At 34.6% G+C, this 14,223-nt stretch overlaps 1 protein-coding gene across 6 annotated transcripts; it reads left to right on the top strand.

The window, feature by feature from the left end:
• Window positions 1-240: 240 nt before the first annotated feature.
• LOC131160000 (mediator of RNA polymerase II transcription subunit 22a-like) lies at window positions 241-12,322 on the top strand. Of its 6 annotated transcripts, none has more exons than XM_058115274.1 (6): window positions 241-564; window positions 659-859; window positions 1,189-1,307; window positions 9,217-9,395; window positions 11,312-11,377; window positions 11,862-12,322. In XM_058115274.1, exons 4-6 carry the CDS (start codon window positions 9,228-9,230, stop codon window positions 12,099-12,101), a joined length of 474 nt encoding a protein of 157 aa, XP_057971257.1. In that variant the 5' UTR covers window positions 241-564; window positions 659-859; window positions 1,189-1,307; window positions 9,217-9,227; the 3' UTR covers window positions 12,102-12,322. The 6 variants fall into 6 exon arrangements, with proteins under 6 accessions (XP_057971257.1, XP_057971255.1, XP_057971253.1 ...); XM_058115270.1 differs by having other exon boundaries at window positions 246-564; window positions 9,199-9,395; XM_058115271.1 differs by having other exon boundaries at window positions 246-564; window positions 659-1,109.
• The last annotated feature ends 1,901 nt before the right edge of the window (window positions 12,323-14,223 follow it).

Genomic DNA, 14,223 nt, shown 5'->3' with positions numbered 1-14,223 from the left:
CTTGTAACTAAAAGCTATGAAGCATTTTATAATGTCATTAATCAATTAGTGATGATTCTTTCCTTCATTACTAACGGTTCATCTGGTCAGCAGAGTAGTAATTTTATTTCTAATAAAATAAGTACCTTTATGTTTAATTCATTTTTGCTCCAGAATAAATATTTCTTGTGGAAGGTCAATTACGGTCAAATGCAAAATATGAATTCCTAAGATTTAGGCTGGCATACCCATTCTTTGCTTAGTCCACAGTACGGTTAAATGCCATTTTTCCAGTAATACCACCGCTCAATTTCAAAAATTATATATTGATATCCTCTCCCTCCCAACCCGGCACCCTCATGGCTCTTGCTCGTCTCTCGAACCCCCAACCAGAGATTCCTCTCAACATTTTCTGAATCAACATGAAACCCTAGCTCGCCAAACCTTGTTCGCGACCTCGATTGTGGTCGGGTTGGGTTCTTCGTCGGATTCTGAGTGATTGTGGTCGAGTTGAGCTCTTCGAGCGTTGGGTTTAGGGTTCTTCAAACCCTAGCTACACTGTTCTTCGATTGGGTTCTTCACTAGGTACCTTCGTTGGTTGAAGTCTCTCTCTCTCTCTCAGCTCTGTGCCGAAAATGTTTGGTGCTTCTTGTTCTCATTTTTTTTTCTTTGATTATAGTAAATTGATAAGAAGAGAAGTAAGCATTTGAGTTTGCGGGGGAGCTCAAACACATGAATGTTGGGTTGGGGGTTGCGGAGCATCCTGCAACCAAATCCAGCATGGAGGCAGCTAGTTTCAAAGGCTGAGGGAAATTGGAATGCCAAATTATCAACCTTACGTTCATAAATTTTGCCATTTCGATCCATCTTGTACCAGAAGGTGCCTTGAAATTGTCCCTACACCCCTCAACTTCCACCTAATCAATATGTTGTTCTCCGACACTTGCCAAATCCTAAGAACCTCCAGCGGAGTTTCCCGGAACAGCACACGCCCGTGATATCTCATTTGAATTGTCAAATTCACCCAAAAAGGAGACTTGATGATTCCTCTCATAAATCAAAAACCATAAATTTAGAATATTTTTTTAAACGAGTACCCAGATGAGGAGAGGACAGGAGCGGAGAGCACGGTACCTGTAGAAATGTGTTTGCTTAGGTTATACCACCTGCTCCATATATATGAGAAATATTTATTTTTATTGTTTATAGGGTTAAGGTATAAATGGGATAACAAGGAGAAACATTTAAAGCCAGAAACTGGGTTGCTGCGGCTTCGAGAAGGTCTTAAGGTGTTTGCAAACTTGCGATTGGCATCAGTGCTGCCCCAGGTAATTTTTTTGCCTTGATGCACTATTGTGCAATTTTAATATTTTTCTGCGTTTTTAATTTCCATATGAGTTTAGTTTTGGATTGTAAATGGTAACTGAAGCAGGCCAAGTTATTTATTGTGCAAAGTTTGTTTCATTTGTTCTTTCAATGGGCGTGAACAACATATTTCTAATGTATAAATTTATGGGAGACAAAGTTAGTACCACTTTTTTTTAGAGATATAAAGTTATTATCATTTTTTTAAAAAAATGACTTAAAAAATTTTCTCTCGAACTCATGTTTGAACTTATTAGCAAGTGGAAAAATGGATTCTAATGTTATGAACCATTCAAAGAACACTATATGAACTTCCACGCTCTCTCTCACACACACAACGCAACATGACACAACACACACATGCATATATTCAGACACGCTTTTAGGTTGATTGAGTGTGGTGAACTTAGGTTTATCTATTGGTAGCAAGGTGGTACACAGAGAAGAGGACAGTGGGAAGCACCCACTAATGGCCATTGCTCATGCCTACCTCTTTGCCTTTTTGTTTGTGTTTCTTAATGAAGGCATTCTTCAAAATTATGTTTCTATTTAGTACTAACAAATGATAAATGAAGTTTATGTTTAAATTTAGTACTAACAATATGAAAATAATGAAGTGTTCCATGTTGGTGATCAATATATAATACAAATGAGTAAAGTATTGTATAATTTTTTTGTTGTTTTTGAATATCGTTGTCCTAGCTATGGGATAACTTAATTAGCTCTGTTTCTCCATTTTCTACTTTCTCTAGGTTGAAAACCTCGTGCTAAGAGTTGTTTTCCATGAACACCTATGGATCAGAGACAAGTTTGGCTATTGTGAAGAGTTTGGGATTGTGAATGGTTTTGAAACCTCCTACTTTGGGTTTCAAGGAAGTGTTATTGGAAATTAGATAGCATATGTTCATCAATGAGGACGTTGATATGATGGAGTGGGGGAAATCTTAGGGTCTTAGAATTTCGTGACCTTCACACATAGTTCTGGTATATGAATCTAACTTAAAGGGAAGGTTGGTTAACCTAGATGGGACAATGCGGTTGTCGCAGGGATGGTTATGATATGGCATTGTGACATTGTGGTTGATTTGGATAGTATTGATGGTGGTGTTCTCGAATATTAGATGCATGATCATTAGATCCTTGGTGGTGACTTGTATGTAAACAAGAATACTTTGGGGATATGATTTTGGGGAAATACCAGGTGAGTAGCCTACCTCCCTCAGTATCCTATTGGGTATCAAGTGAGCACCCTGAGTAGTGTTCAAGACTGAGGTCTTGACATCTTCGAGGGGTGTCCTGGGCTTTCATGTGAAATTGGAAGCCCAATGGATGATCCATTTGAGAATGAGATCGCATGGTACTCTTAGTTCGGAGGTTTGAGCATTTGCCCTTCTTGGTCATCGGCTATATAGTTGGGTGGTGTCAATGTAGACCCCAGTTGTACTGTAGGGATGAGAGCTACCCTTAATACTAGTAGAATGTGAGTTTATCTTCCTTAATGTTCAAGTTCTGGTTCCTCAATGATAACCTTAGTTGGTTCAAGGACTGTCGAACCATGAGTCAATCTCTAAGTTAGACATATGAGTGTTTCCTTGGATAAGAATGAGTAGGACTGGGTTAGACTTGGTGTAGTCTTGCTGCTGCACAGGCATGACTCCTTGACACTCTGGATAGATCTACTCAAGTACGAGTCCTTTTGACCTTTGAGATCTCCACGGCCATGACGCTATGCCATAAGATGGATGACTTCCATTAAGCCCTATGATGTTCCCAATATGAACAACTTCAATAATATTTCCTAGTCTGCTAGAGATTTTAAATGACTCCAATTCGAACAGCTCCACCCTATGACGATGATGATGCCTCTCATGACTTCTCTTGATCCTTATAATGCAGACCAAATTAATGTCTCTCACAACTTCCTCCTCTACCTCCCAAAAACAATAATCCTCCTATTGAACACCAAAACCCATCTTAGTTATGGGTAATGCAGCAACCACAATTTCATTCTCAGCCAAAAGTAAGCACTGACCACAATTTCTTTCTATATACAGCAACAATCTATCTTCTGAACAACATTACAACAATGGTGGCACTGAAATGATAACTGTGGGGTTTGGAAGTGAACCAGTAAGAAACTAAGTCTGGTAATTATTTCTGTGAAACAAGAAGCAAAGTGACTTCCAAACCCTGCAGTTATCATTTCAGTGAGTCTGGTAATTATTTCTGTGAAACAAGAAGCAAAGTGACTTGACAACAAAAACTGAGACAAACCAACCAAATACTGATACTATCTTTCCCCAGATAAATTACAAATAATTTGTTGAAAGATTTAATTCTTGCCTTTATTGGATACTCTTCGCTCAAAGTATTTCACAATTCGAGAGAAATTTCCATTATCTAGAAAGTTTAATATGAACAAAAACAAGAAAACCATAGATCCTACCCAAAATCAGTGATCAATAACTGTCACCTATTCCCACAACCCGAAAGTTAAGCAAGAATATAGATCAAGCCACAAAAACAATCAACAGAAATAAAACCAGTTGGGGCTGAAATTTTGAAACAGACGCACCACATTTAATGAATGGGACAGTATGTTAAAACTTACAAAAAAAGAAGAAGGTACAAACAAAAACATTCATCACAAATACAAACATATCTGCCTCATTTTAGTTTAATTTATAAACCATAAATTCCTAACCCAAAAACCAGTAAATGACAAACTTTTTATTTTCTTTTCCTTTTTTCCTCAGTTAATAGTTTTTGGGGGTGGGTCTGGGTTCATTTAGAAACCAGGAGTTGGAGGAGGAAAAAACCATAAACCTAAATCACCTTGATAAAACAGCATTCAATAGATTGGAATCGCATAGAAATTTCACATACAAATAACCAAACAAATCCATTTTAATAATCAAACAACTCCAGAAATGAACCTAACCGTATAGAAAATTTCTCACCATTGCATAAAGTGCAGAGAGAAAAACAACTTCAGAATTGAAGCTGACCTGATAAGAAACCGCCATGAAGAACACCAAACCGACGGTGATAGAGGGAGGAGAACGGAGGGCGGAGGGGTTAGGGTTCAGCTAGCGATGGTGGAGGGTGTCTAGGTCTACTGGCAGTGGCTTTGCCTTCTTGAAGCAGGCTGAAGGGTGAGGTGTCCACCAGCAAATTGAAGTGGTAGAAGATTTCCTTGAAAACCTTTAATGACGGAGGGAAGAACCATCACTAAATGATTAATAAGTCACATGCATTGGTCACTAAAAATGGCTTATTAGTTACGCATTATAAACTCGTCAAGCACACTGTTCATGTTTTCTGTTATGGACAATAACCATCACTAATAGTGAATTATTAGTCACAAAAACAATATTGTTGCTGAACCATCACTAATAATTCAGAATCCAAATACTAATTGCTTTTGCGATTAATAATTCTAAAATTGAAGTCTTTCTTCCATTGGCTTGTTAAAATTCCATTTTTTATTGCATGGTTGGGATGAAATTGCAAACTGTACTCCATGTTTGCGTTAACATTGTGATCTTCGCGCCATGCTTGTGTTAAAGTTGCAATTTTTATGCCATATTTGTGTAAAATTGCAATTTTTCTTTCAGGTTTATGTTAAAGTTATAATCTTGATTTCATGTTTGTGTTATTTATTCCATGCAATGTTAAGTTACATATTTGTAATGGTGTTTTAGCTATGTGCTACTATTTTGGTGGATCTATGGAAAACCTAGCTGTATGAGAAGACCTTCTGCATTTTGGTTTTTATTTTAGCTGGTTATTTGACTATTAACTTTGCCTGTGATGCACTTAATGTACTAATCTTTTCACACACAGCCGATCCCAAGCCTAGGTAAAGGAGAAGGGTTGCGTTAGGTAACTGACAACTAGCGTAAAACTTTGTGATGTAGGACAAGAAGCAAAACCATGGGAAGATCCTTGCTGGAGAATAATTAATAAGGGTATGGTTAAGGAATTGTGGGGTTAAGTTAGTAGTTTATTGTGTTTAATATTAATTAGGATAGGATTATGTGCATTTGGGGGTGGTTTGTAATATTTGTATAAAGTGGGATATACTTGTAACCTAATGTAGTTTTAGGGGTTTATGTGTAATTTATGTAAAAAGGTTTTCTTATAAATAGTGTGTGAAAGCCATGATGTAGGTAGTAGTTGATGAATTTGAAATGAATTGAACGTGAGTTTCCCCCTTGGTATCTCCTCTCTCCTTCCTTTGCCTTCATTTCTTTTAATATCTCCATGGTTGTAGAACCTTGATGTTGCCCTTGCATCACTTTGTTAGGGCACTATGATATGAATCTTTACTGATTATTCGCTAGGGTGTTCCCTATGAGTGACGTGTTTCCCTTATACCACCTTGGTGTAGCGAAAAATGGGCAAGGGTAGGCTAGGTTGTCACCCTGAAGCAATGCGCCATATCAGCACCTAGGTACGGTGTCAAATATGCGAGGGTTCCTGCATCATTTTGGATGTGGGCGAGTAAATAAGTTAGTTTAGGAGACTAGGATTAGATTAGCAACTTGGAATATAGAGACACGTACGGGTAAAAACATAAAAATTGTAGACACAAGGATTAGAAGAAAATTAATCTAATCTGCCCTCAGAAACTAAGTGGGTGGGGGAGAAAATTAAAGAAATTGAAAGATTAGGATTTAAACTTTGGTACATTGGAAAAGAAAGACATAAGAATGGGGTAGGAGTTATTGCAAACAAAAACTTAAAAGATAGCGTCGTAGATGTCAAAAGTGTAGGAGATGGAATTATAAAAATCAAAATGGTCTTAGGCCAAAAGATAATAAATCGCATTAATGCTTATGCTCCTCAAATTGGCCTAGCAAAAAATCTTAAGAGATGGTTTTTGGAATTTATGGATAGTATTATACAAGGCATATTAGGGACTGAGAAAATATTCATAGGAGCAAATCTGAATGACACGTAAGAAAGGATAATAAAGGTTATGAGAGGATACATTGAGGATATGGATATAGAGACAAAAATGAGCCTGAAGAGTTGATCTTAGACTTTGTTATGTCATATGATTTATTACAATGAATACTTGCTTTAAGAAGAGAGAACACTTAATAACTTTCAAAAGTGGACAAAATAAAAGTCAAATAGATTCTTTCTTGATTAAGAGGGTAGATCATTTACCGTATAAGGATTGTAAAGTTATCCCAGGTGAAAGCTTAACCACACAACATAGAGTTTTAGGGTTAGATATATGTATTAAAAAAATATAAGATAAAGGATAAAATAAACTAGTGTAAAAGAACTAGGTTGTGGAACCTAAAAGGTGAAAATATAATAAAATTTAAAGATAAAATGGTTAAAGATGGTTGTTGGACTATAAAGGATGGTATAGACATAAACACTCTTTGGAGTAGGATAGTCTATTAAAAAGATAACAAAAGAGATTTTAGGTGAATTAAAAGGAAGACTCTCGAATAGTAAAAAAAGTTGATAGTGGGATCAAGATGCCCAAATAGTATAAAACATGGCAAAAATGTAAAAATGTGAAAAACTTTGAAAAGTATAAAGAGGCAAGAAAAAATGCAAAAAAGGCTGTTAGTGAAGCTAATAATTTGTATGCTAGATTAGCTACAAAAAAAGGGGGGAAAGAGACATTTAAACTTGTTGGAGTTAGAGAAAGAAGAGTAAGGACTTAGGTAATGTAAATTGTATAAAAAGTGAGGATGATATTGTCTTGGTTAAGGAAAAAGACATAAAAGAAAGATGGTGAAGCTACTTTAGTAAGCTATTAAATGAAAATCAAGTAAAAGGCTTAAACTTAGAGTTGACAAATGAGGAAAAGACCAAAAATATGAGATTTTTTTTTGCAAGATTAGAGTTACTGAAGTTAAGCTTGCACTAAAAAAGATGAAAAATGGAAAAACTATAGGATTGAATATGATCCCAATTGAAGTTTGGAAATGCTTAGGAGATAACCAAATTATATGGTTAAATAATTTATTTTACACAAAATATAACAATTAAGAAAATGTAAGATGAATGAAGGAAAAACGCTTTAATACCTATATACGAAAATAGAGGAGATATTCAAAATTGTAATAACTATTGTAAACTTATAAGTAATATAATGAAATTATGGGAAATGGTAGTTGAACAAAGATTTAGGCTAAATACGAAAGTCTCAGAAAATCAATTTGGTTTTATGCCTAGGAGATCTACTACAAAAATTATATATCTTTTAAGAAGATTAATGGAAAAGTTTTGGGAAAAGAAGAGGGACTTGCATATGGTATTTATTGATTTAGAGAGAGCGTATGATAGGGTACCTAGAGAAATTCAGTGGTGGATTTAGGAAAAAAGGGTGTATGTAGTAGGTATACTGATGTCATTAAAATATATATGATGGAGTAATGACTATGTTAGGACTATAGATGGAAAGACTAGAGAATATCCAATCACACAGTAAGTGTATATCAAGGATTTGCTTTGCGCCCTTATTTTTTGCTTTAGTGATGGATGAATTGACTAGAAGAATCCAAAATGAAGTTCAATGGTGTATGTTGTTTGCAGACGATATTGTCTTGATTGATGAAACTAAGGGTGGAGTAGAATCTAAGCTAGAATTATAGAGAGAAGTTTTAGAATCACGAGCTTTAGGATAAGTAGAAATAAGACAGAATATATGAAATGTAATTTCAGTAATAGTAGAAGGAATATTGGAGACAAAGTTAAACTTGATGAAGAAATCAATAGCACTAGTAGATTTCGATACATTGAATCTATTATGGAAGTTAAAGGGGAATTGAAGAAGATGTAATACATGGAGCTATAACAGGTTGGGTAAAATGGAGAAGTGCTTCGAGTGCGTTTTGTGATTGAAGAGTACTCTTAAAATTCAAAGGGAAACTTTATAGAATTGCTATAAGACCGGTTATGCTATATGGATTAGAATGTTGGACGACTAAGAACGAATATATCCAAAAAGTAAAAAAAAATTTAGATCAGAAAGCTTAGATGGATGAGTGGTGTATCGCTAAAAATAAATAAATTTAGAAATGAATATGATTGCAGTAAGTTAAGCGTAGGTATTGTAGAAGATAAGATAAGGGAGGTATAATTCAGATGGTTTGGATACTTGCAACGTAGGCCTCATAGTGTGCTAGTGAAGAAGTGGAATTTAGTTAAGAGGTGCAATAGAAGGGGTAGGGATAGACTTAAAATAACTTAGAATAAGATAGTAGGATTTAATAGCCTTGAAAAAAGATTTATGTAGTCGACCCCACCTAGTGGAACTTAAGACTTGATTTTTTTGGTATTGTTGTTGTTGGTTATTTGATTATTATTTTTATTTTAATTATAATACAACAACAACAAGCTTAAGTCCCACTAGGTGGGGTCGGACTTGACTATATGAATCCTTTTTTGCCAATTCTTTGGATCTAGAGAGCACTCTCATCCGTCAGCTTAATAGATCATTTCTCACTATTTCTTTCCATTTCTTTCCAAGTTATTTTAGGTCTACCTCCACTGTTTTTACAACCACTAACAATAACTCGCTCCTTAGTGGAGCACTACTTGGCTACGCTTCAAATGCCCAAACAATATAATAATAATAATAATAACAAATAGTTTTGCATTTTACTTATTTTCTAGGATTTTAAAAGGTATACTTGGAACCTTTGATTAGTCTTTACAAATTCCTTTCCTTTTTCATCTTGTGTACAGAAAATATGCATATTATTTATTTCTCGGTCTGTAAGAGGGTTTTAATGGTTAAATTTTCTGATCCTTGATTTTGATCAATACAGATTTGATTTTTAAGGACTTATTTATTCATTTATTTATTTATTTTTGTAGTTTGTTTATTGTGAAAAGGGACTCAGAAAATGAATAAAGGTGCTGGAGGAGGTGGAGGTGGCAGTGGTGGTGGAAGTGGGCCCACAGCCACAGCAGCGGCATCTGCAGCAGCAAAGCAAAAGACGTTACTTCAGAGAGCTGAGACTGACATCAGCAATATTGTGGATAACTTCTCTGTCCTTGTTAATGTGGCCCGGGTATTTTCCGCATTTCGTTTTGGTTAACTAGGATAACCTTCTGATGTTATTTATTTGGTAAATTTTTAAGTTCTAGTTTTTATGCTTGCATTAATTCTGGCATGGAGTTGGTCTTGTTCCAACTTGTGCAGCGTGGTTTGTAATGGCTATATAATTGCGTATAATTTAATACTGGTACCTCGAGTCCCTAATAACTGGAGGATAAACATTTTGACTATGCCTGGAAGGACACAGTCTCAGTACATTTTTCTTCCTCACATATTGGGATTATAATTATTTCAATAACGTTATTAACAAGTTGTTTTTCCTTCGGAACATGCACTCTGGAGCCTGGACAATATGCTTTCTGTAGGCCATACAATTTTTTTGGTACACTTATGTACTTTAGAACTTTCCTTGAGCAATAGCTGCCTACATTGTTTTTAAAATAAAGATGCAAATTGGTACATATTTTTAGGGTTATAGTCTCATTGAAAATCAGGCAGAATGCTGCTCAAGACATATGTCCCCTTGTCAGTCGCCAAAGCTTGAGAATGAGGGATTCTGTCTTGGTTTTTTTGCCCATTCCTGTGGAGGAGATAGATGTGAAGGACTTGGAAGCTCAACAATTGATGGGCTTGTAGCTGTCTGATCCTGGAAGTAGTGATCAATGCTAATGTTTCCTTGGTTACTTGCAATTTATTTGGTTGGTTATTCTTAATAGAATTAACACCAACAATCTGTTGCAGAGCCAGAGATCGTCAAATGCAATATCTCCAAATATCTGTACTCTGTCTTGATAGTTCTGAAATATGGTCTCAGTTGTTCTTGCATTGCTCATTTGCTTAGAATATATGGATCAAGCTTTTTAGTCTTTTGGGAGAAAGTTGGATTTGTATGGAGTCTGGTGGAGGATCTGCTAGCCACTTCATTTTTTCTGGTTTTGAATAAGGATGCTCATGCTTTGCGGAATCGTGCATTCGTAGTTGTGGGGTATCATGGCTCAAATGATATGCTTTTATTTTTATGGGGAAAAAAGCTGAACCTATCTTTTTATCGGAGAAGATTCATCATTTGGCCTCATGTTGATGTTTTAATGCTGGTTGCTTTAAAGGAGTGAGATTTTCTGGTATCCAAAGGGGTTGGTTGTCTTTGCTAGTCTGATGGTGGCACTTTGATTTATTGTTTTGGTCAACTCTTTTGTTTTTTCTCTGTTCTTTCTATTTTTGAGGAGGATCTCTTGTTCTCCTTTTTGTATATTTTTCATTTTCTAATAAATTCATCTTCTTTTGCTATCCAAAAAAGGGGGGAAAGAAAAAAGAAAAAAAAGAAAAAAAGAAAAGAAGCATTGGGGTGGGGAGAGATTAGCAAATTTGCAGTGTTGAGTGAATTATGACTTTAAAAAGGGGTTTCATTATCTTGTTTTTAATTAGGTTTTTTGTTTTCCTTTTGTTGTTTTGTTGTAATCACGTTTCTTTCTTTATACATCCCCTTTTATCTGGAAAAAAAGAAAAATCAAAACAAGTGTTTTGGGGGGCTTTATTGGCAAGTCACGGGAGCTCGATCTAAATAAAGTTTGCCCCCTAGCCCTACATTGAACTTCAAGTGAACCCTTCAAGGCTTAAACCAATTGAAAACAGTTTGACCTGTGACTTAGGCACTTGCTTATGTTCGTGGAGAATATCGTTTAATCATCTTTTTGTGTGGGGAGATGCTTTGAATTGTGAATGATGTACCTTTTGGAATCATGTGGCTGGCTAGTGTTCTTTAAATGATTACCTATGAACTGCGCATTTCTATATGTGTTGAAATAAATTCCAATATATACAGCATTAGATAAATTCATAAATTAAAATAATTTGGCATTAGATTTATCTGATGTAATATGTTGATGCTGCTCTTTTTTTTTTTTTTTTTTTAAATTTCTTTTTTAATAGGTGAATGATCCACCAGTCAGAAATTCACAAGAAGCTTTCATGATGGAGATGAGAGCAGCCCGAATGGTAATAGCAGATGTTTTGTGGTGGTAGTGGCTCTTATTTTTCTCAAACGCACACATTACACATGCATGCGATAAAATCCGTACATGTATAAGGTACATGATTTATTTATTTATTGTTTTAACATGTATGCATTCATGTTTAATTCCTGTAACACAACCAGATTGCCCCAACATTACATCTATTTGATCTGGCTAGTGTAGCGGTTTGGTAGAAAGCATATGCTTTTGTAATCTCAAGTCCTGACTGACTTTGATGAATGCAGATGATATAACTGCACAATATTTCAAAATAATTACCACCTTTTTATATTAATTTCCTTAAACAGAAAATGTTTTCTGGATGGTTTAGATTTGTGAGCTTGATTATGGATGAACCCTAGCTTTCTAAAATCCATTTCAGCCCATGTTATGTGTGCTTTTAAAGAAAAATGTTCTATTATTTTCTCTTTTTATTTGATTGTTCACTGGTTATTGAACAACCACAGGTTCAGGCGGCAGATTCTTTACTTAAGCTGGTATCTGAACTGAAGCAGACAGCGATATTTTCGGGGTTTGCATCTCTTAATGACCATGTAGAGCGACGAACCGCTGAGTTCAACCAACAGGCTGAAAAAACTGACCATATGTTGGCTAGAATCGGTGAGGAGGCAGCTGCAAGCCTTAAGGAGCTTGAATCCCATTACTATTTTTCCGCTGATCGGACAAATCAAACACTAGAGCCATGAAGTGGGTTCCAAAGGAAGCAATTCTTTGGTCCCGTATTGGCAAATAACTGTTTTTCCAGAGTTGATATTTACTTTATTTTTCTTAAAATTTTGATTCATCTTGTTTATGCAAAAATCTTTCAATGCTTACGTTGAGTGGTAAGCTGTATTGATTATGAACTCACTCTGTTTATATTAATTTTTATATATTAAAAAAAAAATCTAAGGTGTAAACATATCAATGATGAATCTAGCCATGAAATATCCTTTTTTTTTACCCTCTCGCTTCTGTTCTAAATTATGAGATTTTGAGATTACATAAAGACATAAATCAGGGTTACTAAGAGATCAGTGTGCTAGTGATTGTTAAATTGTTAATTTCACCATTGCTTACTAATTTAGAGAAGGAAATAAGGTTGTGAATTTCTTGGCATGTTTAGGGAGAGGAAGGTACCACTATGAGATATCTGGAGATTGATTTTTTACTATGTCTGGTTAAAGGCATGATATAACTTGACAAAATTGGTATTTCTAATTTAAGAGTCTAATGTGTTGTTTTGTTTTCGATTCATTTTGTTTCGTTTTGTTTTTATCTATTTGTTGCTTGTTTTGCTGTTATCACGATTTTCCTCTGCATAAAAAAAAGGAGGTACTGCCTTCTTTTAGTTTAAAAAAAAAAAAATTGTCAATGTTTGTTGAATTACATATATTTACCATGTAGTCGATTTAGTGAGTTCAATATTTTGTTGAATAACATATATTTACCATTTTCGTTTGAAAGGATGCACATAACCATGGCCATTGCACAGTGCTCTAATTAGTTAGCAAAAAGTCATCAATATGTGTGGATCATAGGTGGTTTTCAGATGATGGTTATATATTTCCATTATTCCCATATAATATAAATATTTAGAGTTCAAGAATTTGACATTATTAGATAGTTTAATTTAATAATTAAAAAATAATTATTTATAATTTTAAAATATATTGTGTTTAGATAGCACGATAATCTCTTAATTCACTCTAATTTCTTCAATCATTTTACTAAAATTTTAGGCAACAATTGACACTCATCCGAGTGCATTTGATGTTGGGTGGTTTGGGTTTTCTCAATCCCAAAAGTTAGTCATGGGGTGAGACTTTCTCTCACACTTAATAATTGACCACTAAGGCCCTTTCACAACCGATGTTGAACAACCCAAACTATCTCCACCTCACACGTCGGGCTCCAAACCTGTCACGAATTGGATTCTAAATCGTCAACACCACATGCTTGACATCCCGGGGAGAAAGGGAGTTGGAAGATTTTTACTTTTAACAAAAGACATTAACCTTCCCTAGGTTTGGTAAAAAGATTCTAACTTATTTATAGGACCATCCCTTAAAATTTTAAGAATTTTAGGGACTCGTCATGTTTGTTAAAAAGACACAAGCTTTCTTTTATATTTTGTAAAAAGAAAACTCTTTTAAGGGGAGATTTGTGTTTTTTTGTCAAATTTCATGAGAAATTTGTGATATTTTTAAAATTTAGGAGATGTCAATGAAAATTTTAAAATATCATAGGAGATTCTTATCTTTTTACAAAACCTTGACCTTAAAATCTCCATAACACAACAACCTTAAACTAGATGAGTCCTAAGGGGAACATAAATTTTAATTTAAAATCTGCGTTTCTCTGTCCTTCAATAATTTTAAAAAATATTCAAATAAGAGAATAAAGATATTGTATGGAACCAGAATACGAAAGTAAGATTCACAACATATTGATTAGGATTAATTCTTAAAGCAAAAAACACTCATCTCTCTTGAAGTTTGACAAAAATACAGAGATATCCTTTGAGATTTAAAAAATGACAAAGATTTTTCTTCCGATTTCAAAATTATCACAAATCTATCCTGAGATTTTTCCAAAAGACTTTTCCTAAAAAAACTTATCTTTTTGTAAAATATAATGAGAGATTTGTATCGTTTTAACGAATCTCAAAAGAGATTTTTAAAATTTTTAAAACCTCAAGGGACGTGCTTGAATTTTTTGAAACCTTAAAAAGATGTTATTGTTTTTTTTATCAAATCTGGGGAAGTCTTTTGTCCTATTTTTATTTATATTTTGTGGGTTTCACATTCTTTGAAAAGTGAATCCTAC

The sequence above is a fragment of the Malania oleifera genome, chromosome 7 (assembly GCF_029873635.1).
Source record: "Malania oleifera isolate guangnan ecotype guangnan chromosome 7, ASM2987363v1, whole genome shotgun sequence".
NCBI lineage: Eukaryota > Viridiplantae > Streptophyta > Magnoliopsida > Santalales > Ximeniaceae > Malania > Malania oleifera.
Note: the sequence above shows the minus strand (reverse complement) of the source record. Positions and strands in the feature narration are given on the sequence as shown.